Source organism: Neophocaena asiaeorientalis, unplaced genomic scaffold, assembly GCF_003031525.2.
Source record: "Neophocaena asiaeorientalis asiaeorientalis breed wild unplaced genomic scaffold, Neophocaena_asiaeorientalis_V1.1 scaffold629, whole genome shotgun sequence".
NCBI lineage: Eukaryota > Metazoa > Chordata > Mammalia > Artiodactyla > Phocoenidae > Neophocaena > Neophocaena asiaeorientalis.
Genome location: NW_020175468.1, coordinates 7,723,742 through 7,734,769, shown reverse-complemented (window position 1 = coordinate 7,734,769; position 11,028 = coordinate 7,723,742). Strand labels below are relative to the sequence as shown.

General features: G+C 57.1%; 1 protein-coding gene across 3 annotated transcripts; it reads right to left on the bottom strand.

The window, feature by feature from the left end:
* Nucleotides 1-2,719: 2,719 nt before the first annotated feature.
* On the bottom strand, nt 2,720-10,977 carry DYRK1B (dual specificity tyrosine phosphorylation regulated kinase 1B). 3 transcript variants are annotated; one of them, XM_024768198.1, is made up of 12 exons: nt 10,322-10,977; nt 8,907-9,070; nt 7,740-7,859; nt 7,462-7,650; nt 6,929-7,076; nt 5,775-6,061; nt 4,906-5,052; nt 4,684-4,824; nt 4,337-4,372; nt 4,057-4,252; nt 3,557-3,663; nt 2,731-3,461 (listed from the first exon to the last, which is right to left on the bottom strand). In XM_024768198.1, the coding sequence occupies exons 1-12, from the start codon at nt 10,395-10,397 to the stop codon at nt 3,096-3,098; spliced, it is 1,977 nt and encodes a 658-aa protein (XP_024623966.1). In that variant the 5' UTR covers nt 10,398-10,977; the 3' UTR covers nt 2,731-3,095. The 3 variants fall into 3 exon arrangements, with proteins under 3 accessions (XP_024623965.1, XP_024623966.1, XP_024623967.1); XM_024768197.1 differs by having other exon boundaries at nt 2,720-3,461; nt 4,057-4,372; nt 10,322-10,976; XM_024768199.1 differs by lacking the exon at nt 4,337-4,372 and having other exon boundaries at nt 2,733-3,461; nt 10,322-10,975.
* Between the last annotated feature and the right edge of the window lie 51 nt (nt 10,978-11,028).

Genomic DNA, 11,028 nt, shown 5'->3' with positions numbered 1-11,028 from the left:
AGGGCTCGAACCCGTGTCCCCTGCATTGGCAGGTGGATTCTTAACCACTGCGCCACCAGGGAAGCCCAGATACAAATATTTGTGGCACCATTCTAGAAGGGTGGTCAGGAAAGATCTCAAGGAGAAAGTAACATCTGAGTAAAGACCTAAAGGAGATGGTGGTGAGCCTTGACTATTCGGGAGAAGAATGTTCAACATAAAGAGAACAGCAAGTGCAGAGGCCCTGAGGCCAGTGTGGCTGGAACAGAGGGAACAAGAAAGGAGTAGATGATGTCAGACAGGCAACAGGGACAGATAATGCAGGGCCTTGCGGGCCACGGAGAGGAACGTGGCATTTACTTTCTGTGAGATGGAGCCACAGGGTACTGAGCAGGGGAGGGATGTGACCAGACCCAGGTGTCCACAGTGTCCCTTTGGCTGCATGTGAGAAACAGACAGTGGGGAGCAAATAGACCACTGAGGTCTAGGCAGGAGATAAGGGTGGACAGGGCCAGGGTGACAGGAGTGGAGGTGGGAAGAAATGGTCCGATTCTGAATATACTTTGAAGGTATTTGCTGATAGACCAGACATGGATAAAAGACAGGGGATCAAGGACAACTCCCAAGCTTTTGGTCTGAAGGACTACAAGAATGGAGGTGGCATTTAGTGAGAATGTGGGAGGTACACGTTTTTGGGAAAAAACCAGGAGTTCAATTTCGCAAAGATTACTCTCAGTATCTCTAGATATCCAGGAGATTATCGTGTTGGCAGTCAGTCAACAGGCCAGGAGAGGGGTTCTGGGCTAGAAATAGAAATTGGGAATATACATTTCCATGCTCATCACAAATTCCTCACAGGACCCACATGATTTGACTCCTGCTGCTGTCTTGAGGTTCATCCTGCACCTTGCTAAGTCAATAGTTCACACACAAATCCTGAGCCCTCCACTTCCTAGCCATGTGATCCTGGGCAAGTTACTTAATTTTCTCTACCATTAGTAATCTTATTTGCAAAAGGGAGATCATAGTAGTACCTGCTTCCTATGACCGTTCATTCAAAAAAAGTTTTATAATCATTTTTGATATGTCAGGCACCGTCCCACAGTGCTAGAGAGATTCCCTTCGTGCCCGTCTTCGCCTCCCTCTCCCACACAGCCTGTGAACTCAGCCTTCTGGAAGTCTCCCCCACCGACACTCATCCTCCCCTCCCATCCAAGGCCCCTGCCCTGCTCCATCCCCGACATCTCCTGCCTAGGATACCACAGCTGCCATCCTGGGCTCCCAGACCCTAGTCTTTTCCCCGTCAATCTATTCCCAGCTGGCAGCAAATTGGGCCCCTTCCCTTCTGGAAAACCCTCCGTGGCTCCTCACTGCCCTGAGGACAAAGTCCAAACTCCTTAAAGAGCCAACAAAATCTTCCACAATCTAATTCACACAGCACTTTCAGTAAGACTCCCACCAACACCAACCACCTGCAGGTCATTCACACACCAGGCTATTTCTCATCGTTGCCTTTGCGCAAGCCATTCCACCGCACCACCGCCACCCCGAAACGTCCCTCCGTCTTCAGGTCTCAGCTCAGACAGCACCTTCCCCCCACCCCGGCAAGGTTTCCCTACCGGTGCCGGGCCTGGGTTCTCTCCGCGTTTCACGCTGCCTCCGTTAGCGAACACACGCAGGCCCGTAACGGGGCCTTTGCCCGTCTCTCCTATTGACTGGGGCTTCCCGCGAGCCGGGCCCAACACAGAGGCTAGTGACGCCCCACGTGGTGGAGCCGTTTCGGGCCTCCGCGCTTACCTCCTGCTCGGTAACTATGAACGCCTAACCTGCACGCTCTCCCGGAACAGCACAGTCACCCACCTTCCGCAAGACTTAAGAGAACTGAATACTCCCGCAGAGTCTGGCCAAAGTCACCCAATCACGGCCTTCTCCTCCTCTACAGCCCGCCTTAAGCATCCGGGCCCCGGCTGCTTCTGACTGCCCATTGGCTAGCTGAGAACCCGCCCCTAAACACGTGAGCGAAAAGAATTCTGGGCTTTGTAGTTCAGCAACGAAAACAGGGAGAAGAAATTTCCAAATAGAACTCCATTTCCCAGGAAGCCCCGCGCCCCGGTGGCGGAGGACGATACCCTTTGAACCTGACGGCTCTTGATTGGCCGGCTAGAGACAGAAGTTTCCAAATTACTATGGAAACAGGCCCACTTACCTGGAACCCCGGGACTTTCTTTTTGCCTGAGAATCTTAAAATGCTTTGCTCCGCAATGGTTCCGAAGAGTGAGACAAGACGTGTGGGGGGTAAATTCCGTACCCACTGCCTGCCTGCCATTCCCCAGGTGGCACCAATAAGGCCTGCTACATGCACTCAGCACCTACCGGATGACTGGCAAAATGAGCCATGCCTGTGCAGACTCTGTGGAAGCCCTGGCTTATTAGGGCAGAACCTGATGTTTCCCAGAGACAGGCCAGGGATGGGCCTTTACCTTTCAAGGTCTCAGTTTACCCTAGAAAAAGCAAGTGTGGGCTAGCATCCTATCCAGGATTTGTGTCTAAGATTTCCACAGCCCCAGACCTCATGCAGTCCCATGCCTGCATCAATAGTCATAACCTCCCCAGGGACCAGGGACTCATCCCACACGACAAAGCTCTTCCAGCAACCCCCCCCTCCCCAAACACCGTTCCCCACCACGCCTCTGAGGGCTGGGTGAGGGGAGCCGAGGGCCTGCAAACGCTCAGGCGGGAATGTGAGAAAGCTCTTTACTGGGGGGTACAGCAAGGAGGAGCAAGGCCATCTCCCCCTACCTGCCCCCACCCCCTCCTAGGGCCCTGGGGTGAGAGGGAATCTCCCCCTCCCCGCACTGGACCACCACTGTCTTTGGTACAATAAATAGAAAACAAGGGGAGAGAAGGGACCAAGGGTCCAGTCCTTAGTGGGGAGGTGAGCCTAAACCCCTCTCCTTGAACCCCTGCCCCAGGCCCCAATCAGTGCAGGCCTCACCCACCCCGGCTGGGTAGCAGCAATTCCAGTCAAGGGGAGAGATGAGGATGGGAGCCCAGGGCCCCCAGATTGGGTGGGGGGGGGGTATGGCTTCAGGAGGGGCCCCAGGGAGGGGGCAGGGTCATGAGCTGGCTGCCGTGCTCTGGGGTATACCACAGAGGCCCAAGTGCGGCCCCAGAGTGGCAGGGTCATCGGGGGGTGGGAGGGGTGGACGACCTCCTGTCATCCGAGTCCGGAGGGCTGAGGCAGCCGGGTGCTGGGGGGCAGGCGCTGGGTGAGGCTGGGAGCAGTCCGGAGGGCCGCCCACCAGGCTCACATCCATCAGCTCCGGGGGTGGTGGTGAGGTTGGTGACGGGGGACGGCCAAGGCATCGGGGTTGAGGGGGTAACTGGGCCCCGGCCCCTGGCAGTGATGAGGCAGGGGCCTGATGTGTCTTGTGCGGCACATCACCCCCTGCCCAGGGGCGCAGTGGCTGGGAGGGCAGGACCTAAAGGAGCAAAGGAACAGTTGGTGATGGAGACCTAGGTCCTGAAGCCCCAGACACTCCACCACCCACTTCCAAAGTCCCCAAGGTCCCATTACCTGGGGGCTGTTCATCTCACAGTCAGTGACGGGGGGCCCAGGGCCCCCACAATATCGGTTGCTATAGCGGTAGGTCCGGTTGTCACTGGAGGAGCCACTGGAGCCTCCTGGAAGTGCCAGGGGAAGAGAGAAGAGGCCTTAAGCGAGGAAAGGTAGGGCTGAGTTTTCAGGTGGCCGAGTCTGGTTCACGGTCCAGGCCCAGGTCTGGGCTTTGGGGCCAGCACCCAGTCGAAGGATCAGACCCAATTTTGAGATCAGGGGTCAGAGTTCAGTTTGGGGTGTCAAAGAGTCAGAACCAGTTTTAGAGATCTGAACCCAAGCTCAGTTTCAGAGACCAAATCAGGGCCAGTCTGAGCTCGCCTACCCCACCCATTCTGGAGTTGAGAATCATGCAGTTTCATAGCTCTAGGTGAAGGCCCAGTGACAAGGTCCCCCCCAGATCAGGCCAAGCCAGAGCTGCCCCGACCCCTGTTCTACCCCATCTGGCACTGAGCACCCACCAGAGCTGGAGATGGAGCTGGCGGTGCTGGAAGAGGGGCAGGTATCGAGGGGCGCGGGCGAGGTGGAGGCACTGCTGCCTGCCGGGCCCGTGTTGGTGGCCTCATCAGCCGTGCGGCGGAAGAAGCCGTGCTGCAGAGCCCCCAGCGGGCTGATGCGGGCGGCGGGCTCATACTCCAGCATGCGCAGCACCAGGTCCTGGAAGCGGAGGTAGTCGGCGGGGCTGTGGCCCGGCTCCCCCGCCCGCCGGCCCCCGGGCCCGCCCGTCTGCACGCCCAGCACCTCCTGCAGCCGCCGTGTCCCGGGGCCCTGGTAATCCTGGCAGGGGGAGGTGGGAGGGGGGGCAAGAGAGTGGCCGTCAGTGGGCAGGAGGGGCAGGGAGACACACACGGGGAAACAGAGGCACAGGAGAGAAAGTGGAAAGAGAGGAGCTAAGAAGAGTTGTGGGGTAGGTAGTAGGAGAGATGGGGTGGGTGGGGGAGGAAGGAAAGGACAGACGGGGTGGAGGGAAGAGGAAGGAAGGGAAAGACACAAGGGAGGGGAAGCAGGGAGAGAGGGAGCAGGGAGCCCCAAGTGTGAGAGTGAGGGGCCACCGGGGTAGGAGGAGCGGCATGGGGCAGGGGCCGCACCTTCCTGAGTTCCTTTGTCCTTCGCAGGGTCCAGCCACCCCCAGGCAGCCGCTCAAAGTACTTTCGAGCCTTGGGTGCCTGGTCCAGCATGGGGGCTGGTGGGATGCCCAGCACCTCCACAATCCGGTTCATCTGGTCCACCTGAGAGCAGGCAGGCAGTCAGGATCATCAGGCCGGCCAGGCCTCCACCCCCTCCAGCGCACCCCCTCCTCAGGAGCACACCTCATTGGAGCCACTGAAGAGGGGCTCTCCAGTGTGCATCTCCACCAGGATGCAGCCCAGGGACCACATGTCAATGGCCAAGTCGTAGGGTGTGCCCAGGAGCACCTCGGGCGAACGGTAGAAACGGCTCTGGATGTACTGGTAAATCTGGGGGAGGAGAGAGGGCAATCGTCAGAGGTCCCGCCTCCCCAACTCGCACCAGTGACACCCCCACAGCTAAGAGGACTAAGGACAGGTCTCCTGCCCCCAAAACTGGGGACAGGGGTCTCTAAACCCTGATGTTATCAACACCAGCTTTCCAGGAGTCACTCTACTGGCCTAATCTGATTCTGATCTCCATTTCTGCTGGCCTGATCCTGAGCCCCTCTTGGTCACCAGAGGCTGGGAATCTGTAAACCTAGGCCCTTCCCACCCTCCCAAACTGGACACTTTTCAAACCACTACCAGCATCATCTTAAATGCCAGTTCACAGGAAGCTGCAAAGCTGAAGAGCCCCACCCCCTTCCATCCCCAGCTTTAAGAGCACAGAGTAAACAAAACTCTGTAAACTGCCATGCCAGGCTGAAGGCCACCCAACTGCTCCTCTCCAACCCTACAATCTGGCAGCCTCAAAACTGGCTTGTTCTCCCAGGCTCCACTCCTCTTTCCTTCGGCAGTATACCCTGTGGCCCTCTCCTTCACCCACTGGCCCCACCCTCCGTACCCGCACACACCCCCATCCCAAGCACTATCCCTCAGGCATCAGCCACTCCAAGCTGCACAGCACGATCCCATCCCCTCCTAGCCTCGCCCCTTGGCCCCAGGCCACTAGTTGGCCCCGCCCACAGCCTGGCCACACCCACACCACTGGCCCCACCCCGGGGCCGCACCCGCTGGCCAAGCTGGCAGGAGCTGCCGAAGTCCACGATTTTGATGGCGCTGCGCTTGGGGTTGCAGAGCAAGATGTTCTCGGGCTTGAGGTCGCAGTGAATGATGCTGAGCTCGGGCGTGGCCAGGAAGAGCAGCGCCGTGCAGAGCTGCTGCGCTAGCTTCCGCGTCAGGTTCAGCGAGACGCCACGGAAGTGCGTGTTGCGCAGGAGGTCGTATAGGTTGTAGGAAAGCAGCTCGAACACCAGGCACAGGTGGTTCCGGAACATGAAGTGTCGCTTCAGGTGCACTGCCGGGAAGAGGACGGAAATGGGCCGAGGGAGAAGAAACTGAGGCTCAGGGAGGGCCAGCGGCAGCCTGGGGCCCACGCTCATAAGGAGAGAGGCTGGAACCAGATCTGTGTCTCTGCTTCTGGAGCACAGGCCAAACTGTGGTGTGCCCACAGTTACCAGCTGCTAATCAGGATGTTTTTATATGTCTATAACTTGATTCACACAGGAAGTTAATTTTCTTTTCAAGTCTCTGTCAAACTTCCTGATTAAACCAAAGAGAAAGTTTCCATTTGGTGCTGATGGGTTTTTAACACCATCCTACACTTCCTCATTTAATTTTATAATCTTGTTTTAGTCTCAATTGTGTTTATTTTTGTGACAAGGGATGCTTGCTTTCCATTTACTGTAAGGTTGTATATTTTCCTTTTAAAAGAAATGCATTCCTTAAACCCACTTGCTTTTTCTAAGAGGAATCAGTACAGGAAAGAGGAAAAAGACTGGCATAGATGTTAAGAGTAAAGGCTCTGGAGTCCACTGCCTGGTCAGATTATAGCTCTTCTGAGTACAAACACTGTGACCTTCTGCAAGTGACAGCACCTAAGTGCCTCTGTTTTTTCATCTCCAAGCTGTGGGCAATGATAATGGGGCTTCGGTGTGGGTTAAACAAGTGACTTTATGTAAAGTTCTCACAACAGAGCATGACCCTTAGTGAGCACCCGGATAAACTCTGACCAGCGTTCTCATGTGAATAGGGTAGACATCCTGAAAGCGGCAGGAGAAATCACTGATGTCCTGGAATTACAGACCAACCCTGCCCTGAAGACACCAGCCCCTTCCTGTACCGAGGGTGGCCCATCCCCAGGCAGCTCTGCCCCAGGCCTCACCTATGTAGTACTTCATCTCTGTGTCATGCTGGTTCATCAGCTCCAGCAGCCGCAGCTCAATCTGGGCCTGGTTCAGGAAGGCCTTTTTGTTCTTGATGATCTTGATGGCCACCAGCTCCTGGGTCTGATGATCATAGGCTTTCACCACCTGTGACCACAGGCATGCCACAAAGTGAGGGAACGAGGGCGTGGAGGGCAGAGCCAGGTACCACCACTCTTCTCCCTCCAGTAAGGAGACCCACCAGTATCGCCATCAGTAACACTAATAACTCAATTTGAGTGCTCACCAACAGTCAGACACGAGTGTAAACACTGGATATGAGATAACACAACAACCTTATGTGGAGAGTCCTGTTATTTGCACTGTTTTACAGAAAAGGAAACTGAGGCACAGGTAACCAAGTGATTGCACTGGGGTGAGTGGCCCAGCACGGAACTTGAAGCCACTGAACCACTGGCTGTGTGGGTCAATATCAGTGGGTGCCCGTACCTCCTAAGCCCTGGATCAGGGTCGGGTGGGGGGCATCCCGCACCTGGCCAAAGGAGCCTTTGCCAATGAGTGAGTCAATCTCATAGCGCTCCAGCCAGCGCTCGCCACTGCGCACGATGTAGTCATGGTTGTCATCGTCATAACCGTGGTTCAGGACCTTTTTCTCCTTCTTGGTGCTCGAGTCCTGAGGTGGCACCTGCTGGGCCCGCCGCTTCTTCTTCGCATAGTATACCTGCCCGGCCGGCCGGGAGATGAGGACTGATGAGTGACCGATGCCAGGACCCCTCAGCACCCAGCCGGTGTCCCTCACCCCCTGCCCACCTCATTGATGTGCTTGTAGGTCTTGATGAGGTCCACGGAGAGCTTGCGCAGCGGGGCTGAGGTCGCGTCTCGGAAGGCCAGGGGCAGCCTCCGCGGCAGTAGCCGCCCATCAGGCAATACCTGGGGGAGGCGGGGTGACGGGTGAGCACTGAGGACAGGCCTTCACCTCTGACCTCAAGGAGGAGAACACAGTGGGCAGCTGGCGCATCATTTCCACACACATTCTTTAGTTGGTCACTGTCTGACAACCCCACTAGAACAGAAACTCCCCAAGGGCAGAAACTTTACCTTGCTCTTGCTTTATCTCCCGTGCCTGGAGCAGGCCTGGCACATAGTGGGTGTTCATTAGAAATCTTCTGAGTGAATGAAGTGAACTATTTACCCCCTTCTTTCATCACATACCTTTACTCTTTTCTAAACCTCAGTGGGAGAGATCGGATAGGAAACCTGGGCTCTGACCCTCCCAATCCTTCACCTGAGACCATCCATTTTGGGTATCCCATGTTGAGGAGCTCCCTATCTTGCTCTATCCTCATCCCTAGGGGCCTTCCTAACCCTCACCCCCCACTCTGTGCATCTTTGACCAGTTTCCTCATCCTAAGGATCTTGGATCTGGGTCCAGCACCCTAGACCACCTACTCCATCCTGCTTCCAGCTCTACGGTTTAGAGCCTTAACAGTCTACCCTTGAAGGTCTTTACCCTGCGCCCCCAGGCCTTGCTGGCTCCAGGACCCTGCAGCTCAACCTTCTTCCCTTTCAACCCCTCCAGATCTTTCACTCTGGACTTCTTTTTTTCCCCTTAATGAACATTTATTGAGTGCTTACTATGTGCCAGACAGGGTCCTCAGCATTTCCAATTGCATTTCATTAACTTGTTTAATCCTCACAACAACCCTGTGAGGTAGGTATCATTATAGGCCCCATTTGACAGAACAGGAAACTGAAACGTGGAGAACCTAAGTAATATAACAGTGGTGCCAGGATTTGAACCCAGGCTCTCCAAACCCTGACTCCACCAGCAACTCCTCTATACCTTCCACTCCCATGGCACCCTTCATGCTCCTGGGAGACTGTCTTGGGCAACCACACCATCTTTTCGGCCCCAAGATCCTTCTATCCCAGCCTCCCCCGACCCCCAGGCAGGTGAGGATCCAGCTGAACGCGTACCTGCGTGTGCTCCTGGGGCCCCGGGAAGCCAGAGAAGGGACCATGGCCCGGTGGGACGGCCATGGTGGGCTCAGAGGGCCGCAGGGGAGTGAGGCCTGGAGCGGGAGCCCGGCCGGGGGGCGCCTTCTCGCATCCTGCACCTCGGCTGCCACCGCCGCTGAGACCTGAGAGCAGGCGGGAGGCGGGGGAACAACATGGAACAAGGGGATGTGTTGGGCAGTACCAAGCGGGAAAGAGGTGGACAACACAGAGAAGTCAGGGCACAGAGTGAGGAAGAAAAGGGTACAACACAGCAGCAGGTGGCAATGAAGAGAGGGGACAGAGAGAAGTGGTAGAGGTGGGGCACAGCGGAGTCCCCAACAAATGATTACCAAATAAATGAAGTAGGCAGCACAAAGAGAGGAACATGGAAAAGGGAATGATTGGGAGCCAGGCAGGGATGTGGGCCATGACAGGAAAGGACAGAAAGACACGAATAATTGCGGGGGAGGAAGAGAAGAAGAAAGAAACCACAGACAGTATAGGGAGTAGGGTTCACTCTTCTCTCCCCATTTCTACTCATGGCCCTCCCCACACAAGATCCGACCATCCTGCAGTCTTCCCTAACGTCATGACCTCATATTACCACAGCAAGGTCCCTCCACTTCAAGATCTACCCTTCCCAGTTGGTGCCCCAATCCAGAGAACTCTAAGATCCCCCCAAACCACATGAGAGTCTTCTGGGCCCCCTCCAAACCACAGCAGGATCCTCAGGGACCTCCTGATCACACCAAGGTTATCTGAGGACCCCTTCATAACAGGGTCCTAACCCTATGGCATTCTCACCCACCAGGGTCCACCCTTCCCAGGGGACCCTCCCCATATGGTGCTAAGACCTCTTCCCTATCATTTCCTCCCACTGGGGACCACCCCTCCGTAATTTCCCAAACCATATTCCAGTTCCCCCATGCCACATCAGGGCCCTTCCCCACATTACTCCAAGCCCCCGCCCACCCCCAATCAAGGCCCACTCCTTCTGATGGAAGCAAGGGGGAGGCATTCCTTCCCACAGTTTAGTGGATGGTCCTTGTGGATGGTCCTACCCTGGCTCCTACCCCCACCCTCCCTAATCGTTTTGTCCTGTCAGGATCCTTTCTCCAGTCACTCCTCTACACCAGGGTCAATCCACAATTGTGCCCATTCCTAGAAGGCCCCCATAGGTAAATTCCCCAAATATCACAGAGTTCTCCCCTTCCAGAGCATCTATCACACCAAAATCCTCTCCCCACGGGCCTTCTCCCATGTCAATCCTCTTCCCCTATGCCAAGCCTTGCCACTCCACGACCCTTCCTCTCTCTTGGAGCTCCCCCACAAAACAATCTCTTCCTCGGGGCCCTCCCACACCAGGACCCTCTCTCCCAGCCCCCACCCCCTACCCGGGTCGGGGCTGGCGCGCCCACGGGGGGCTGGGGCGCGGTGGGGCCCCCAGTGGGGTGGGCGAGCGGCCAGCATGGCGGCGGTGTCTGTGGTGAGAAATCGGCCGCCTGTCCCGGCCCGGCCGGCCCGGCAAGCCCCGCGGCGGGGAGGACAAGCGGGACAGGCGGCTCGGTGGGTGACAACAGCAGCCGCCGCCCCGCCAAGGGCGGGGAGAGGAGGGGACGAGGGTCAGCCCGGGGCACGCGGGGGAAGGGGAAAGCAGGTGGACGGGGGAGGGGCGGGTTAACCCTCGCCCCGCCAGCACCGCCCAGCTCAGCCACCCGCCCCAGGGGACCCCAGCGTCCCGCCTCCCACCCTGGAGGCCCGCCGGGGCCAGCGGAGCCCCGGCGGGCGGGGCCGGACAGAGTTTGGCAGTCCACACCTACGATGGCAACAACCTTGCCATTGGCCACTGCTGCCAAGAGCTCAACCAATTACAGCCCAGGACAGCTGTTGCTAGGCGACGAGGATGCGGCCGGCGGAGCCGAGACCAAACAAAGAGCGGGAGCGAGGCCCGGCAACCCCCTCCCAGTCTCCCTCCCAAGACTGCTACTTCGGGGCTCGGCCCCTTCCAGGAATCCGACTAAGAATAGCCAGGCAAGGCCTGCACCTGCCCACCGCCCCCCTCCTCTTCTCCCTCGGCCTCATGCTAAATCTCGCGGCGACG

Bases quoted from the DNA above. Each gene is read 5' to 3' on its own strand.
- DYRK1B (XM_024768197.1), bottom strand. From the start codon at position 10,397: ATGCTGGCCGCTCGCCCACCCCACTGGGGGCCCCACCGCGCCCCAGCC. The intron at 7,860-8,906 runs GTACGCGTTCAG...CGCCTCCCCCAG, and splicing joins GGCCCCAGGAGCACACGCAG to GTATTGCCTGATGGGCGGCT. The intron at 5,053-5,774 runs GTGCGGCCCCGG...CTCCTCCCCCAG, and splicing joins CCTGCCAGCTTGGCCAGCGG to ATTTACCAGTACATCCAGAG.